General features: G+C 39.9%; 3 protein-coding genes across 3 annotated transcripts; 2 read left to right on the forward strand and 1 right to left on the reverse strand.

Moving 5' to 3' along the window:
- Window positions 1–8,543, forward strand: LOC128531824 (uncharacterized). Its single transcript, XM_053505970.1, has 6 exons — window positions 1–90; window positions 300–389; window positions 1,701–2,926; window positions 3,482–5,039; window positions 6,378–6,822; window positions 8,276–8,543. The coding sequence occupies exons 2-5, from the start codon at window positions 302–304 to the stop codon at window positions 6,794–6,796; spliced, it is 3,291 nt and encodes a 1,096-aa protein (XP_053361945.1). The 5' UTR covers window positions 1–90; window positions 300–301; the 3' UTR covers window positions 6,797–6,822; window positions 8,276–8,543.
- Window positions 8,544–9,885: 1,342 nt separating this feature from the next.
- Window positions 9,886–12,832, reverse strand: cryba1l1 (crystallin, beta A1, like 1). Its single transcript, XM_053506212.1, has 6 exons — window positions 12,765–12,832; window positions 12,153–12,232; window positions 11,955–12,073; window positions 11,661–11,802; window positions 10,481–10,623; window positions 9,886–10,366 (listed from the first exon to the last, which is right to left on the reverse strand). The coding sequence occupies exons 2-6, from the start codon at window positions 12,222–12,224 to the stop codon at window positions 10,219–10,221; spliced, it is 624 nt and encodes a 207-aa protein (XP_053362187.1). The 5' UTR covers window positions 12,225–12,232; window positions 12,765–12,832; the 3' UTR covers window positions 9,886–10,218.
- Window positions 12,833–16,000: 3,168 nt separating this feature from the next.
- Window positions 16,001–18,092, forward strand: crybb1l1 (crystallin, beta B1, like 1). The gene is made up of 6 exons (XM_053505863.1): window positions 16,001–16,062; window positions 16,187–16,281; window positions 16,385–16,503; window positions 16,590–16,722; window positions 16,822–16,964; window positions 17,725–18,092. Exons 2-6 carry the CDS (start codon window positions 16,192–16,194, stop codon window positions 17,894–17,896), a joined length of 657 nt encoding a protein of 218 aa, XP_053361838.1. The 5' UTR covers window positions 16,001–16,062; window positions 16,187–16,191; the 3' UTR covers window positions 17,897–18,092.
- The last annotated feature ends 26 nt before the right edge of the window (window positions 18,093–18,118 follow it).

Below are 18,118 nucleotides of genomic sequence, written 5' to 3' on the forward strand. Positions count from 1 at the left end.
CGCGTGACGTTTGCGGTGTTCTTACCGACCAATGTGATCGAAAGACACCGGGAGTTCTTTGTTTACAGCAGTCGGAAGAAGGCTAAAAAGGTTAGGATGATGTTTTATCGAAAGAAAAAAAAAAAAAAGTTGATTGGGTTAACTCGGCTTGGTTAGTAGTGGCGGTTGCCAGATTGATTGACTCACCTGTTTAGCACAAGTTTAGACTAAGCATGACTAAAGCATGACTTTCAAATTTTTTTTTTTTTCAGAACTCATCTGCTCAGTGTTATAATCCCTGTTCTTTATGTGTCTGTTAGAAATGCTGCAGTTTGAGACATTGCTTTTGAGACAGTTGCAGAAGCAGCAAAACAGGGATGAGCTCTGTGACACTGTCCTACACACTCAAGGTGGGACAACACACACACAAACACGCGCTGATTATGCATTTATAATATAGACTATATGGACGAGAGTATTTGGCCAAACACTGCAATGACACTGTATTTACTTCAATACTTCAATATGCAGTTGGTCCCACTTTTGCATCTATAACAGCTTCTACTCTTCTTGGAAGGCTGTCCACAAGATGTTTCTCTAAGATTTCGTGCCCATTCATTCTGTAGAGCGTTTATGAGCTCAGGCACTGGTGTTGGACGAGAAGGCCTGGCTCGTAATCTCCGTTCCAGTACGTCCCAAAAATGCTCGATGGGTTAGAGGTCAGGGCTCGATGTTCGGGCCAGTCAAGTTCTTCCACACTGAACTCATCGAAACCATGTCTTCAGAGTTCTTGCTTTGTTTACTGGGATACGGTCATGTTGGAATAGAGAAGGGCCTTCCCCAAACTGTTGCTGCAAAGTTATAAGCATAGCATGTCCAAGATGTTTTGGTTTGCTGAAGCAATAAGATTGCCCTTCACTGGGGATAAGGTGCCTGATTGAAACACATGAATTTAATAATTAATATGCCAAATACTTTTGTCCATACATCTCCATGTGCATCAGTGAGCCTTGGCCGTTGATGACTCTGTCACCGGTTTACAGGTTTTCCTTCCATGGATTACTTTTGGCATGTCCTGACCACTCCACTGCGTTCTGAAAACATCTCACAAGAGCTGCAGTTTGGGAGTTGCTCTAAACCCTTCGCACAGTAGCTAAATTTTCAATATCTCATTAACAGATATTTTAGGCAACAAGTGAGCCTTTTTCCTGAAGTTTATGTGTTGAAAGCAGATAAAATAGGCAAGCATAAGCGTTTTAGTGACTTTGATGAGGGCGATATTGTGAGGGCTGTATGACTGGGTCAGAGCAACTCCAAAACTGCAGGTCTTGTGGGATGTTTCTGGCCAGCAGCCGTGAAAACAGACCAAAAGTGCCGCAAGGGTTATGGGCAGCCAAAGCTCACTGAGGCATGTAGGAAGTGAAGGCTGGTCTGTACTCTGATCAAATATAAGAGCTACTGTAGCACTTATTGCTGAAAAGATTAATGCTGGTTTTTAGCAAAAGGTGTCAGAACACACGGGTCATTGCTGTTTTGGTGTTACGTGTGCAAACCATGCATTTTAATGTTCCATGGATATACTGTACAATCACTGAAATACATTTTTTAAGTTCACATTTTTCTCTCCTTTGCATATTCCTTTTTAGTTATTGAGAACACATTTTCCCCTAATTTTTTAAAAAAGGAGACATTTTTACATCTCATGCTTTGTCGTTCTCCAGGTGTGTCAGTGCCAGTACACAGCTGTGTGCTGTCTGCCTTCAGTCCTAGGCTCTATGGCACTCTCTCCTCCACGCCAGTACCCATGGCAGGACAGAGACGGCTAATTGAGCTCCAGGCTGTGGATGCCTGCACTCTGCTCAGCTTGGTTAGTCTGCTCTACTCAGGTCAGCTCCATGAGAACCGAGAGCAGGTCCTCTCGGCTGCACAAACATTGGGCATTGATTTACCTCAGTGGCAAAATGAAGAAGAGAGACATGGAGAAAAAGCAGGGAAAAGAAGAAAGAGCAAGGATGTTAACCAAGAGATGGAGACAGGGGCGGATCCCAGAAACTGGGAAAATGGGATGACCAAAAGAGTTAAAGAGTCCAGAAGAAGAGAGGAGAGGATAATAAGAGAGAGTGGTACACAAACTGAGTGTGGAAAAGAAACAAATGAGAGAGGTGCACAAACTGATCTGGCATGCTCGGAGCCTCAAAGCATTCAGACCGTCTATCTGATTGACCAAGCATCATACTCTACCAATCATGAGCCCGGCAGTTACGTGGATATTCAAGATACAGGATCAACATTGCAGGCAATCCATCCAGAAATTAAATCAACCACTTGTGAAATTTTACCCAAAGCCTCTGAGACAGTAGGCTGTCACACGGTGAGTGAATCTACCTGTGTGCCCCAAATCAGCCTGGATTCTCTGGAAACCTCACAACAAAAACCTTGTTCTTCTGTCACTCTTCACCCTGGATTTTTAGACCAATCAGTGGTTGTTCAAGATGCTGGAGCTGGTGCTATAAATAATCTAAAGCAGTTTGAAGGAAACATACCTGGTTTCATCAACTACTTTCTGGATTCTGCCTACTCCCAAACTAATGGGATAAGGGAACAAGGCTGTGCAAGGGAAGAGCGCAAAGAAGGGCAAGTAATTACGAGATCAAGAGGAAGGTCTACAGATGGAGGATTAGTGAAAGAATCGGTAAGATATATAAGAGGAGGAAGGAGGCAAAGGTGTATGAAAAGGTGGGGGTTGGTGGCAAGGTTGGCATGGCAGGGTAAGGGTGGAGGTAGAGTCGGCAGACTCCTGGAAACCAGATCAACAGGGAAGATTTCAATAAAAGCGTTTCAGAGACGGCAAAACAGAGAGGCATTGGTGGAAGCAGGAGAGGCCAGAGGAAGAGGCAGGCAGAGGCAGAGAGGCAAGACAGAAAAAGTTTCAGGAAGAAAGGAGCAGGTAGGTATCTAATAGAAGCTTAAGGTCAGGAAACGCTTGTATAACTGGAAATTACCTTTTGTTTTGTTTGTTCGATTATTCTTTTCTACCAGGCAGTGCGGTAATAAATTGGTGATGTATATTTGGTTATTGATTTCATGGTCTACTTCCAAGTTTCATGGCAGGTATTAAGGTTAATAAAGAGCATGCGTGGAACAAGAAATCCATAGTATTGTTGAGTTCTGGATTTTTTTTCTAGTTTAGTCTCTCATAGTTGAGGTATACATATGAAGATTACAGGTCTCTCTTATCTTTTTAAGTGGGAGAACTTGCACAATTGGTGGCTGACTAAATACTTTTTTGCCTCACTGTAACTTAATGATCTCCACAAATTACCCTCACTGGTGCGTACATGGGGAATGGTCACAGACACTAGGCCACGGTGTGAATGGTTGTAATTTTGGATTGATGACTTTACTATGCTGTACTGTCTGGTTGAAAAGCACTTTTACACAATCAGAAAGTTTTCTTGTAAATGCAGTTAACATTCTTAAATAACCCATCTCTTTTTCTCAGAATGACCCCCCACGCCGGGGCAGGCCAAGAGGCCGTCCTCGTTTACGCCCAATTCTTCCTTCTTCCCGAAGCTTTTCAACAGTGATGCCAACCAAACAGGGTACAGTAGATCCTACAGAACTTGACCTGCTTCACACTGTTACGCCAATGCCAGCTGCCCCGATGGAGCCCATACAGCCTATTGACACGCTTCTCGATGACATCATGACGGACCTCCATTTTCTACCCCCTGCGGAAAACCAAACCAGTCAACATTGCTCTTCCAGTGCTCCACCCATTTCCAGAGTTATGTATCCCAACAGTAATTCCTTAAAACCCACAGATCCAAAGCAGCATCTCGAAGGCGAACTCAATGATATCCTCGATCAGTTTCTAAGGACCTTTGACCAACAAGTTGGCTCTGGTGTTTTAGACGAGCCAGAGGAGACATCGCAAGACAAATGTGATGAGGATAGAAGCAAATCAGACCCCAGCACAGATCCAGGGAGCAGCCCTCCTAAAACATATACACAACTACAATCTCAGAGCTGGCACCTTCACCATGAAAAACCACAAACAAACTTGTTAGACACATCAAACACTCGACCACAATTGACATACAAATTGAACCCTTCAATATCAGAGAACACCCGTGCCCAAGATGGCCACCTGCATGGATCAGAAGTGGAGAAACCATCCAAAGACCAGAACATTGTGCAACAGTTTGAAAACCGAAGGATAACTAGGAGCCAGAGCATGAAGAGAAAACTGGAAACAGCCTTTATAAGCCTACAAAACCCGGTTAAGAGGAAGTGCAAACAAAACCAAAGTATTGACCGTAGGAAGACAAGACAAATGGACAGCCAAGGGCGTTTTGGAGCATGTGCTAACAAGAAAGGAGCGAATAACTTGGACAAAAACAACAAAAATCGTCCTAAAAGAGCTTGCGTTGGAAAAAGGCAAAAACGAGCACATGGAAGAAGAAGAAGCCGTGGAGTGGACGGCTTTGGCAGAAGGGAAAGAAGTGTTGAAAATAGTGATAGAAAGGATGCTCTGTATAGAAGGAATAAGAGTAATGAGATGAACAAGAATGTTAGAGAAGCTTACGTAGAGGCAGAACATAGATCTAATGATTTCCAGGCTGGTCAATCATGTGAAAAGAACCAAATAGGAGGAAGTTGTATTGAGATAGCTTCATCAGCTATGGAGAAGGTGAGAATGCTTTTACAGCTCCAGGATGAGGAAGAGAATGAAAGTGCAAATAACAGCGTGGAAAAACGCAGGGTGAATAAAGCAGGAAATGGTAGATTGGTCAGTTCTAAAAAGATTGGTGGAGTTACGAAGAGAATTCCTGTTAAAAACAGTTTGCAAGATCATTTTGGAGCGATTCAAGAGCCAGAAAATGAAAGAGAAAGAATAGTTAGCGCAGAAGTTGAGAGACCGCAAAGAACAAGCAGTATGGAAGAAGTGAGTAAAAGACAAGAAGATGATACCAGAATGGCCGATGGACTGAGGCAAGAAGAACTGATGACAGAAGAATGCAGAGTGACCCACCAGCCAAATATGCCTTCGAATGCAGGTAAGAGGAACTACCATCTAACAAGTCTGGGGCGTATTTTAAACTAGCCAGTTGTAGGTGTCTGTAAACTTGTATGCAGAAGAGTGTGCTTTTGTCTGAGCGTTTTACGTTGCGCTGTAACACAGCATGAGAAGCAGTTAGGAAAGACTCGTACAACTGAAAGTAAAGTACATGGTTGCCTTGAGCCATCCCAGCTGTTGTGTTATTGGGTCAGATTTTGTGAGACCAATTTTAATCAAAATAGTGTCGTCGTTTCAGAAGAGTGAGTTATTGCATCAAGTATAGAAATCAATTAAGAAGATAAGACGAAAGTTACTGGAACTGGGTTAAGAACTGGCCAAGATGTATTAAAACTTTCAGGACCGTCCCGAACCTTCAACTCCATGGAAGAAATGTGGTCAGAAAGAAATCATGAATAGAACTCACTTAAACACTTAAGATGCATAGTAAAAATAAAAACTGAAAAGGAATAATTTTTAAACATGGATTTGCCAGTACATCATCAGAGTGCTAAAGGTAACCAATGAAATCATAAATATAATTTTTTTTTTTGATTGAGCATTGTACGATATTTTAGTATTTCCTGCACAAAGATCATAAGATCAAGTCTTTTCCCATTGTACCCATTAAAATAATTATACTAATACCATAACTTTAAATACGAGTGATCATCTACTTTGAATAGGGGCAAAGTAATTGTTTTAGCTATGGTGTTGTTCAGTATATATTGAGGACTCATCCATGTACTGTACTGTAAAAATATTTTTCTTCCATTGTGACTTTCATTCCTTACTTTAATGTGTTTAATTACTTAGGCTTGTGTACACAATGCCATGTGTGCCAAGTGAAAATATCCTAAATCTAGTCAAGTTTATTCAAAACAAATCAAATATAAGGTTAATAAGCTTATCTCTTGACTTTTCTGGTTTTACTAAATTTGTAAGCGAAAAATGTTTTGTTGTATTAGCAATACTGTATTTTGTTTCTTTCAAAAATAAATGTTTGTTTTATGTTTATCAAAATGATCCGTCAATGGAACGTGAAGTTTTTTACTTGAATATTTAGTCAAAGTTGTCTAGAAATAAGCTTAATAAATATTTAAGCAAAAAATAAATATTGTTTTATTGGCAGATCATTTTGCTAGTTTTAAGCTTAAACTAGCAAAATGAAAGAAGCACAATCATGAATCCATTATAAATTTATTAAAAATAAGCTCATTATCCTTTGTTGTATTCTTATTTATTTTTATTGTTACAAATGCACATTTTTATTGGTATTTCAATGTTTTTAAATATATTTTAAATGTTTTTTGTTTTTTACACCTATTTTTTTTTTCAGCTAAAGAGGGAATAACCGCAAGTAAGGCTACCCTCATCACCACAGGATCAGTCACAAAAGTATTAGATTCATGCCTGGGTGATGCAGTCTCAGCTCTAGATGCTTATTTGCTCCGGAGTGAAGTTGTGCCAACTTCTACCAAAATCACTAAGCGCAAAACGGCTGACGTAGGAGATGCATCTGCCGCACGTCTCGCACAACCTTACCAAGAGCTTCTCAGCCCACACAATTCCACAAATTATGTGCATCAGTTGACTGTGGATGAAGATGATGATGTGGATGTGCTAGAGGTGTCCAGTCTGAGTTCTGAGCCGCCTACTGTTTCGTCTCTGATCTTGGAGGTGGTGGATCCCAGTACTGAGGAGGAGGAAGTGGAAGATGATATGGAGATTGATGTGCTTGGTCTAGAACTAGATTAGCCATGGGAATCATTTCTGCTATTCTGGTAAGGTTTCTGTTAGTAGTTAATTTGTCCATTTAGATTAGAAGTGTCAAGAGCATGGACCGTGGGCTCAGTAAAGGTCCTGATTAAGCCCAACATGAGAATTTGTTCCATTTAGTCCATGTGTTAATTAAAATAAGTGGTTAAAGTAGAATTATATTGAATAATAGCCCTTAATCAAAAAAAGATTTGCAGGGGGGCAAGTTTGTGTTCTTTTACTAGAGGGCAATAAACTCAGAACCATAAACTTATTGACAAAATTTACGTTGCCAAAAATAAGTGGACATTCCAAATCCATGGGCATTCAGGCAGAGCCTGGTCCACTCTTTACTGTAATTTTTACTGTAACTTCATTCCTCTGGGAAGGCTTTCCACTAGATATTTTGAGTGTAGCTATTGGGATCAGTGATCGCTCAACCACATTGGTGAGATCAGCCATCGACTTTTGGGGTTTTCAGGAGAGTCGAGGTAACAGCTTTGAGATGGTTGGGTTTTTGTTTGTTTTCAGTGAAATGTGCGTTTCCTACTTTGTTTTAAAAAATTGTTCCATATTTGGTGATGATGCACAGTTGTCCTTATAATTTTGGTCATGTTGCCTATGGTCAAATGTAATAAATATACTATATTAACAAGCATTTCCTTTTCAGAGGAAATAATTGTAGCACTTTTATATAGAGATGTTTTTTATTTGTAAATGATTGATTTGCTGCTGTTACCAGCTATTTTTTGTAGATTTATGAAAGAATCTAAACCGATCAGCCATAACATTATGCTTATACTGTACCTGCCTAATATTCAGTAGATCCCAACCGTTTCGACCAAAACATGTCATGCATTCAGTCAGAACCAGCATTAAGCTTTTCATCAGTTTGATTTACTCTAGCTCTTCTATTGAATTGGACTACACAGGCCACCAGTTTCCTTCCTTGGATCACTTTTGGTCCGTCCTGACCACGGCAGACTGGGAACATTCCACAAGACCTGCAGGTTTGGAGTTGCTCTGACCCAGCTGTCCAGCCATCACAATTTGGTCCTTGTTAAAGTCACTCAAATTTATTTACTGCCTTATATATTATACCCACTTCTAGGTGATAATGTAACAAGAAGTTGCAACTGAAGCTACTGTGACACGGGTCAGATTGTGATGGCTAGACGACTGGGCCAGAGCAACTCCAAACCAGCGAACTGGTGACAAACTCAGTCCGATCCAATAGAAGAGCTACTGTAGCTCAAATAGCTGACAAGGTTCAGACAAAAAGGGGTTAGAACGTGCATTACTTTGAAATGGGAGGGCAGTTTGTCATAATATTATGGATGATGGGTGTAGAATCACAGTTAAGTCTTTCTCAGTTCCAGGTGGTAACTGATGTATAAGCTGACACATTATATATATTTTTTCTTCAGCACTGATCATTTTTTTTTTTATTATTGCTGTTCTTTTCTTCTCTTACAACAGGATTCCCTTACACTTTACAAATGTGCTGGGATGATAGAGGGAACAAGTAGAAATAGAAATCGAGTTCTGCATATTTTCTGCATGTCAAGTCATGTTAAACGTTGGACTTTACATCATGTCTGTAACCACAGAGAAAGGTTTAAATTTAATTTGTCGCAAGTCAGATGTGCTAAAAAGATTTCTTTATTCCACCTGGTTTCCATTTAAAACTGTGGTTACAGAACGGGAATAGACAAAGTGCAGTACGATTTGTATGGCTGGTTTAATCTTTTTGTTTATTGTCTTTTAGTTTATTGTATTTTACATCAAGCTTTAAGCCAGATTTGTATAAGAGATCTGTATTTAAGAGTTCTGTATAACTGTTGCACCACTGTTTATGTGCCTGTTTATTATCTCAAACTAAGTACTAAGCTGGTTTTCTTAGAAACTCAGAAATTTTATTTGTTGTTTGTAAGATTTTGTTGTGTTTAAGATTAAACCATTGGTTTGTAATTTTATTGTGTTTGTGTTGTGAAGTATTTGGGGTTAGAGGTTGAGTCTAAAAAGGCACAATATGACCTGATGGTTTAAGCCAAGCCTATTTTTCTACAATTTTATCAAACCGAAAGTGATGAGGGCATATACAGGGAAATATAGCAGCTCCAAATTATAGCAGTAATGCACTTATTCCCAAGTTACTTGTATATCAATCGGATTGTCTCTTCACTGCCTGTCTGAAACGCTGGCCTGTTTAAACATCGTCATTCACGGACGTACGGCCTTCTTTGAAACGTTTGTTTTAAAGTTCAAATGTTTTACTGCACCTAAGAATCTCATCACCGCATTGTGATTGAAGTCTTCTGTCAATCGTTAACTAGAAATTGAACCACAAGCCCTAGTTTGACTTTAACGCCTCTTATATTATGTTGCATCAGGATTGATGTCCGGAAAGTATTTTGTATTCAGAATCTGCTCATGCAGAATTCATTTGATTCAGATTACTGAAATGACCTGGGTGTAATTCATGCCATCTTTTTTTTTTAACACAAACAGGAACATCTAATGATAGATTCCACCCTTATTAATTATTCCCTGATAAAATAGCACACCCTGTTTATTTGCTCAGTGAACTAAAAGGATAACACCAGAAAAAAAGTAATGTGCTGTTGAGAATCATAGCAAGTGACTCAACAGGCTTGGAAAAGTTTTTACATCACATTATACATGAGCAGTTGATGGTTAAGGGCCTTGCTCGAGAGCTTAACAGGTTGTGCTGGAATTTGAACCCAGGATCTTTCAATCAGTAGTCTAATGCCTAACCACTGAGCTACCCCTACCCTTTTTGTATTCAATATAATGTCACACCAATGTTTTAAATTGTCCTAAGTTATTTTATCATGCTTTTAATTGATTGTGTTAAGTTGCATTCATGTAAAACAAAACACACTGTTAATAACTTTTCAAAAAATGATGTTCTGTAAATCCTATAGCTTAGTTAGAAAAAAATATAGTAGGATGTGTATGATCTCATAATTTTCAGTTGCGATCAGATGTAAATATTGTGAAGTATAGTTTGTTCTGTTTATATTTGCATGTGTTAATAGTGTGTACACGCACACAGAGACACAATAATCGTGACGTGAACATGTGTTTATTATGCGTTTATTGGTTCACAATGGGCGGCACGGTGGTGTAGTGGTAACTGCTACATATTTCACCTGAGCTGCTTTGGACCAATCACCTCATGGAGCGTGGCCATGCCATCTATGATGAACACGGGTAGAGCACCACAGGAGGCATTGTTTAGCACCTGACAAGAAACTGCATAGAACAGGATGGATGTACAGTGTGTGTGGTACAGCAGTGTCTTCCCGCTGTTAACAAGGAGTGTGTAATAGTGTGTTCAGGGTGTGTGTGGTGAGCGGCTGTGTGCGCAGCAGTGTGTGGGGTATTACGCTGAGGCATTAATGCTGGACCCTACGGATGGACTGGATCTGAGGGGTCTGACTGTGAGAGCCCCAGTTCTTCCAGTGCTGGTAATCTCCGCTGTGCTTCTCACACTCCATGATGTACTGCTTACCTCTGTAGCCCGGGAACTCATAACACACAAAACTGCACACACAATCATTGTGCATGTAGAGAGAAAGAGAAAGAGATCCAGCTTACTGCCTTTATTAAAATGCATGGTAGAAACCAAACGTGTGTGTGTCTGGGGATTGAACTCACGCGCCACACTGGACATGCATGGAGCCTATTTGGATGCCGCACCAGCCCATAGCCTGCAGTGAAGGGTAGTCATCACACAACTCCGTACAGCGACCCATGAAGTTCTCCTTTTCATAGATCATCATGCGGCTGCTCTGGTGCGCCTGAGCACACAAAAACAGACCACAAATAATCACACACTTTAATGAAGGTGAATAACAACACTAACTCTGTCTTTCTGTAAACTCAGTCCAACTGCACGTTAAATAAAACTAGTAAATTTCTACCTACGTAAAAGTTTTGGATGTAAATACACTGCCTGAAAAAAAAAGTTGCCATTTCAGAAGTGTAAAATTATTGGGCTGCATCAAGCTAAGAAAACTAAGGGGACATGAAATGACTGGAACTGGATTAAGAACTCTTTAACATCCTATCAAGAAGAATGCCCGGAAGAATAGTTCTAAACCATCAACTTTGTGGAAGAAATGTGGTCAGAAAAAAAACTATGGCTGGAGATCACTTAAACACTTGGTGAAGCTGCAGCGTAAAAAAAAAATCAATAGTTAAAAACCAGAGCTATGTTAATAGTAAAAAATTTCACACATTTCACAATGTAATGAGAATTCACAGGATTAGTGAGACACAGATCAGAAAAAAAGGCTTCACTTTGTTAGAAGATTGGACTTTAGACAATAAAAAAGATCATGCAATCTAATGAGTCTAGACTGACCCTATTCCCAAGCGATAGGTACAGCAGGGTGAAAAAGGGAACACATGAAGCCATGCACCAGTCATGCATAGTGTCCAGTGTACAAGCCTCTGGAGACAGTGTTATGATCTGGGGTTGCTTCAGTTGCTCAGGTCTAGACTCAGCAACGTTACTGTATGTGTCAATAAAATAAAGTCAGCCGATGACCTGAATGTACTGAATGACCAGGTTATTACATCCCCAGTTTTTCTTCCCAATAATCCAAGACTCAAATTGTGAAAGATTGGTTCGGAGGAGTAGTTTAGAAATCTATGCAATTAATGTAAATTAAAAAGTATAACAGATTGAGAACCAAACTACTGTCTCTAGGCCTCCAAGACAGGACTGTATCGGGCACAGATCTGGGGAGGGTACTACTAAGGGTACTACTGTATTTAAATGTCATTAATAGGTTAAAATAATACTGTATATCCTGGAGACAGGAATACTCACTGCGCAGTAGATGGGCCTGAAGGACATAAATCTCTCGACATGGTAGGCCAGGTTTCCGCAGTAGGAGTCCCAGTGAGGGTACTCTCCTCTCTCCAGGACAAACTGCTGTCCCTGGAAATCATGATGTTCATAACCCACCCAGCTGAGGAAACCAAGAGCCGGGTTCGTTAGTCCTCCAGTGTATGAATTTCAACAGAAACACACAAAGATGTCTGTCCCGTATAATCAGGCCGTATATTACACACATTCTGACTGACGTTAAACGTCTATCTAATGGACGTTTAACACACTTACGCGCCACTCTCCACGCGGATGGAGCGGATGTTGTCGAAGCCGCACTTCTGGATGTTGCAGCACTCTGAAGTGAACTCCTGAAACTTGCCCTGGAAGTGCTCCTGCTCGAACACGGTCACCTGCAGCACCACCAACACCAAGATCAGATCAGAACGTGTGTGTTTGTGTAATTCCTGATTCTACTTACGCCTCATTTACCTTAAAGAATGGAGCCATGCCCATGCCAGTGTGCATCATGGGATACATGTTTGATCGTCTGAATCGGTACATTTTTATTCCTGAGGATGAAGGAGAGAAGGTCTTGGTACTAGTATTAAGGTCGTGTTTCTTTGTAGTCATTTTATCAGTACTTATATTACTGAAATGTAAATGAATAACAGCCTTTGTTTCTCAAAATAACAAATGATGCAGTCAGAAAAAGAGTATTCAAATGTGGTACCCTAAAGTATACACCTTTATTATCTTTTGTGTGTATTTTTTAACTAGAAAGTTGCATGTAATGCAAAGCTTTAAAGTTTAAACAGTTACATTAGGTACTCTTGATGATGTTTAATATATATTAAATTGTCCTGACATATAAAAAGTTTTTCAATTTATTATGAAATACTTTATTACTTAATAAAAACCTACAAGTTAAAAAATAAAAATAGAGAAACTCTTATGTAACCTTATACACTTCAGACCTTAATAACGAATCATATTTCTTTATCATAACTGAGCTATAAAGTAGGTCACATGACCAAGCTACTTTTTGTTTATTCACAGTGCATTAAGATTAATTTAGGTGTGTGTGCTATTTGGCGCTCTTACCGTTGATTTTTCAGTCACACCTCACGCCTGAACGCCTGACTTGCGTGGAGTGTTCAGAGCGCCTGGCGTGCTGGTTTTATACAGACCTTCGGGAGCGGGCACAGGGCCTCTGCTTGGTGTCGTGTGTACATGCGCACAGAACGGCACCATTGCCACCAACTCAGCACATTTACTATAGAAGTGTGTGTGTGTGTGTTTGAATTGAGCAGGAGGTCTTTTACATAGCATTATGAGTGAAGTCAATAGAACAGAGTGTGTGTAAAAAAGCGGACACACAATAGGATGTTCTCTCGGGTCAGCACTCTTGTGCATGACAAAGAGCTCCAAAGCAACTAGGATTACAAACGCACAGTACACAGTACAGCCTGGTGTGTGTCTGTGTGTGTTTGGAGGTTTTAGATAGTACAGAGTAAACTGAGCTGTGTTCATACCTCAATATGTCTAATAATATTTACAACCTACTGTAGTAGAAAAACTCAATGGCTGATTGCGCAATACCCTCCTAAATCATTTAAAATCATTTAAAGTCCTCAAGTGCTCCCTCTTGGTGAACCTTGGTGAAGGTTCTGTGCAAACTATTTTTCCCAATGTCTTATCTTAACTAGAACCACTGGCGGTACCCTCAAGTATACAAAGAACCTATTAACAAAAACATAGGAAGAACCCATTTTCTAAGCATGTCAAGTTGCACACCTAGATTACACATTTACGCAAAGGTACCCCATTAAGGTATCCCGCTTGTCCTGTGTAGGGTCACTGGGCTTGGAGTTTGCACCCGTGCTAAGACACCATGTCACCCACCATGAAATGATATTGTATATTTTATATATTTGTGCTCACATCACCATCATGAATAATATCTAACAGATCCTACAGTACAAGATCAGTGTATAAGGAGTGGAAATTATGCATACAATTTTTTTTAACTTAAGTATTATTTAAGTGATTTTAAATACTTCAACTCAACTCAAAGAATAGAAATGTTTCTTTTTCAATTTGTGTTTGGAGGAGAAAGAATGCTGTGTTGCATCCAAACAACACCATACCTACTGTGAAGCATGGGGGTGGAAACATCATGCTTTGGGGCTGTTTTTCTGCAAAGGGACCAGGACGACTGATCCGTATAAAGGAAAGAATAAATGGGGCCGTGAGATTTTGAGTGAAAACCTAATTCTGTTAGCAAGGGCATTAAAGATGAAATGTGGCTGGGTTTTTCGAAGGTGTGGCTTTGTAAGAAGCATTTCAAAGTCTCAAGATCTCACTCCATAGAAAATCTTTGGGGGAAGTTTAAAGTCCGCCAAAGTCCCCAAAACATCACTGCTCTAGAGGAGATCTGCATGGAGGAATGGGCCAAAATAAAATAAAAAAGTATTGAGATGAAATTTCGTTATTGACCAAATACAAATCCACATTAATTTGCAAATAAATTCTTTAAAAATCGTACAATGTGATTTTCTTGGTTTTTTTTCTTATTATTTTGTCTCTCATAGTTGAGGTATACCTATGATGAAAATTACAGGCCTCTCTCATCTTTTGATGAAAAAAAAGCCACAATTGGTGGCTGACTAAATACTTTTAATTACTTATGCCCCACTGAATAAAAGTCATTAAAAAAGAAAAAAGAAATAAATATAGTATAATTTTATTTGTCTTCATGGTACGTCATAAAAAGTTACTATCCTGCATTCTTCCCATGCTTAAATTTTACATTAATTATACAAATAGGGTTTTGCAAATTGATGAGAACCGAGGATGAGCAGGATAAACCCTGGACATGGTGCCAATCCATCAAAGCACACACACACACCACAGGTGAGGTTACCCTGCATGTTATTAGACTGTGGGAGGAAACCAGAGTACCCAGAGGAAACCCACCAAGCACAATGAGGACTCTCACAGCGAGGAGACAATGCTAACCACCACGCCACCGTGCCAACTATTTTTATTATTATTATTAGTAGTAGTAGTAGTAGTGTGATGATTATTAATATTATTAAATAGATAGATTTAGTCCAAACCCTCTACCTGAGCAGTTTCAGAGGAATGCTTTTCTCCTTGTTAAGCGACACAATGACCTATGAATCATTTAAGCATAAAAAACATCTAACTTAGGGAATTAACCAGTGCGAATTCCAATGCAAATAAAACAGACGAAAGGGGAAATGAGGTTGCTGCTAATGTTTCATAAACAACCAATTTTTTATGTATTTTTAATCTTTAGGCACTTTTAGACACTGAAGCCTATCACACATTTGTTCCCATTTCTTTAATTTAATTTACATCATAGTAGATTTTACTTTGTATGAAGAAATGAGGAGTGGCTCCATACTTTTGCACAATTTTTTAATCCAGTACGTTTAAGTTTACATACGTTTACTGTGCAAATTACTGTTTTACCTGTATTCATTTTTACAGTTTACTAAGGTAAACAATCAATAAACAATCAATAAAGATAGACTAAAAATGTTCATCTTAGATAGATAGATAGATAGATAGATAGATAGATAAATAATTTAATCAGTTATTATATTTTACTCTGTGTGAACCTATGTACCTACAATTTATCATTAATTCAATTGTTATTTGTCACATACACAGCCAAACACAGTATAATATGCATTGAAATGTTTTAACAACTGTCCTTTACCTAAAAATGTAAAAGAAAAATAGAATATTTTAAATAAAGAATATAAAATAAGAATATAATAATAAAAAGAAAAATGAAAATATGTATGTATGAAAAGAAAATATTCAAATCAGGAATATAAAATGAAATAATAATAATTTTTACAGTATAGAAAATATAGAAAACCTTTGGCTGTAAAATTATATTATGTACAAGTTATAAAAAATAAAAAAAGAATTGGGATGAAATTGAAAATGAAAATGTCGAGTCATGAGGATAGCAGCTCAGAAGCTAACAGCAGCCTTATTCCTGAATGTAAGGATATTAGTACCATTTCCTACAGCTACCATAATGACAGTGTATTTATCTAAAGTGCGGAATAAATCATGACCAGACTCACTCATAACTCATATTGTTGAGACGGTAAGTGATTGTGGTGAAAATTTTAGTGTTTGTCCATTATTTTCCGTGATGATGATGATGACGATGATGATGAGGGGTTTTATTTTCTGTGTGTTTGTTTCTTTTCTCTGGACTCAGCGACTTTCATTGTTCACTGGTAATCCTGACACACTCAGCGCCAGGGTATAAAAGCTGTGGCCCTGGCTGTACACACACACACACACACTCAGAGTGAGCTCAGGCACTGCTAAACCCATACTGAACACACAGGTGAGCCAGAACATGCATGCACAGACCAATACCAAAACTCTAAAAGAGCTTGAAGTCTCTACAGTTTGAAAGTGTTTTAACTGGTATTTAGTAACTATTGATTGCAATGCGTATCTCTCTTTAGGCATCATGTCTTCCAACAGCGATAAACAGACCCCCTCTGAGACCGACGGCAAGACCAAGAAGTCTGACATGGGCATGGGCATGATGGCATACAAGGTAAAATCTCCCAACAAAAATGAACTTAATTTCTTTAAAAGATTTACACACTCATCATAAACTAATCTAACATGACCTAACACTCTCTCTTTATGTGTATTAGATGTACGTGTTTGACCAGGAGAACTTCCAGGGCCGCATGATCGAGATCAACGCCGAGTGCATGAACGTGTGTGCGATGGGCATGGACAAGGTCCGCTCGCTTCGTGTGGAGTGTGGCCCGTAAGTTTGTTTCTGACAAGCGGTGCGTCTGAGTGCTATATACGGTACAGTATTTGTCTCTCATATGAGAAACCTGGTGTTTGCAGTTTTGTAGGTTGGGAGCAGATGAACTTCTGTGGAGAGATGTACATCCTAGAGAAGGGTGACTACCCGCGATGGGACTCCTGGAGCAACTGCCAGAGGAATGACTACCTGCTGTCTTTTAGACCCGTCAGAATGGTGTGTGCACACAACTACACACAGATACACACAGACAAAAATACCTGCTTCAACCATCCTGCTGTAATCATTATAAATCTCTTCTTTGTTTTTCCTCAGGACCCTGAGAAACACAAGATCTGCCTGTATGAGGTAGGAGACTACAAGGGTCGTAAGATGGAGATCATGGACGATGACGTGCCCAGTCTGTACTCCTACGGATTCACCGACAGAGTAGGGAGCATCTTGGTCGGCTGTGGAACGTAAGTGTGTGGCTATCAGGTACCCAAATCAGGCACAAAACTTAAAGGTGGGATTAGTCATGTGTTTTTCTTTTAATATTTAGTTTAAGTACAGGAGGGTTGTGTCAGGAAGGGCATCCGTTGTAAAACCTATGCCAAACTTGTACAGTATGTGGAGACCAAATGGTCCACTGTGGCGACCCCTTGCCTGGAGTAGATTAAGTATAGATACAGTATCTGCTGGTGGCACGATGGCTTAGTAGTGAGCATTGTCGCCTTCCACCTCCAGGGTCTGGGTTCGATTTCCACCTCGGGTCTGTGTCCATGGAGTTTGCATGTTCTTCCTGTGCTTTGGTGGGTTTCCTTCCACAGTCCAAAAAACATGCAGATTAGGCTAATTGGTGGTGCCTGTAGTGTGTGAATGAGTGTGTGAGAGTGTGTATGTGCCCTGCGATGGATTGGTACCCTGTCCAGGGTACACCCCGCCTCCTAAGATAGGCTCTAGGCCCCCTGCGACCCTGTATACAGGACAAACCGGTATAGATGACAATGAGGTACTGAATTTTATGGCATAAATTTTAAAGAAATATTGATGGAAACACTAAGGGGTGGTCCTTCCTTGGGTTTGAGTCTCAAAATCAGTGACTGCACCTTTAATGCGTCTTTGATTCGATTTTACACATAAAATGCAACCACATGGATCTCTCCTTATATTTGAATGTGGTACAATGCAGGCCAATAGTAGACATATTGTCCTGAAAGCTTTTTTCTTGTCTTTCAGCTGGGTGGGCTACCAGTACCCCGGCTACCGTGGCAGCCAGTACCTGCTGGAGAAGGGCGACTATAGACACTTTAATGAGTATGGTGCTCGCTGGCCTCAGATGCAATCAATCAGGCGCATCCGTGACATGCAGTGGCACCCACATGGCTGCTACACCATGGCCAGCAAGTGAGGGCCAGGCTTGGAGCGGAAGAGACGAAGCGGAGGAGAAACAGAGGGCTGCCGGAGGATGGAGAGGAAGAGAGATGTCTCAGGACACTGTGACCCCCCAGGAAAATATTCTCGATGCAACTAGACGGAAAGTTAGAGACTCTCACGGTCATATTTTGACTCGTAGTGGAGTTTTTAAGCTCATGAACTTCCACTTCCTCTCCTCTCTTTCGCTCATGTGCCA

This window comes from Clarias gariepinus, chromosome 10 (genome assembly GCF_024256425.1).
Source record: "Clarias gariepinus isolate MV-2021 ecotype Netherlands chromosome 10, CGAR_prim_01v2, whole genome shotgun sequence".
Taxonomy (NCBI): Eukaryota; Metazoa; Chordata; class Actinopteri; order Siluriformes; family Clariidae; genus Clarias; species Clarias gariepinus.

Bases quoted from the DNA above. Each gene is read 5' to 3' on its own strand.
- LOC128531824 (XM_053505970.1), top strand. From the start codon at position 302: ATGCTGCAGTTTGAGACATTGCTTTTGAGACAGTTGCAGAAGCAGCAA. The intron at 390-1,700 runs GTGGGACAACAC...GTCGTTCTCCAG, and splicing joins CACTGTCCTACACACTCAAG to GTGTGTCAGTGCCAGTACAC. The intron at 5,040-6,377 runs GTAAGAGGAACT...TTTTTTTTTCAG, and splicing joins AAATATGCCTTCGAATGCAG to CTAAAGAGGGAATAACCGCA.
- cryba1l1 (XM_053506212.1), bottom strand. From the start codon at position 12,224: ATGTACCGATTCAGACGATCAAACATGTATCCCATGATGCACACTGGC. The intron at 11,803-11,954 runs GTAAGTGTGTTA...TGGTTTCCTCAG, and splicing joins ATCCGCGTGGAGAGTGGCGC to CTGGGTGGGTTATGAACATC. The intron at 10,367-10,480 runs GTGAGTTCAATC...TTGTGTGTGCAG, and splicing joins ATGCATGTCCAGTGTGGCGC to TTTTGTGTGTTATGAGTTCC.
- crybb1l1 (XM_053505863.1), top strand. From the start codon at position 16,192: ATGTCTTCCAACAGCGATAAACAGACCCCCTCTGAGACCGACGGCAAG. The intron at 16,504-16,589 runs GTAAGTTTGTTT...TGGTGTTTGCAG, and splicing joins CTTCGTGTGGAGTGTGGCCC to TTTTGTAGGTTGGGAGCAGA. The intron at 16,965-17,724 runs GTAAGTGTGTGG...CTTGTCTTTCAG, and splicing joins ATCTTGGTCGGCTGTGGAAC to CTGGGTGGGCTACCAGTACC.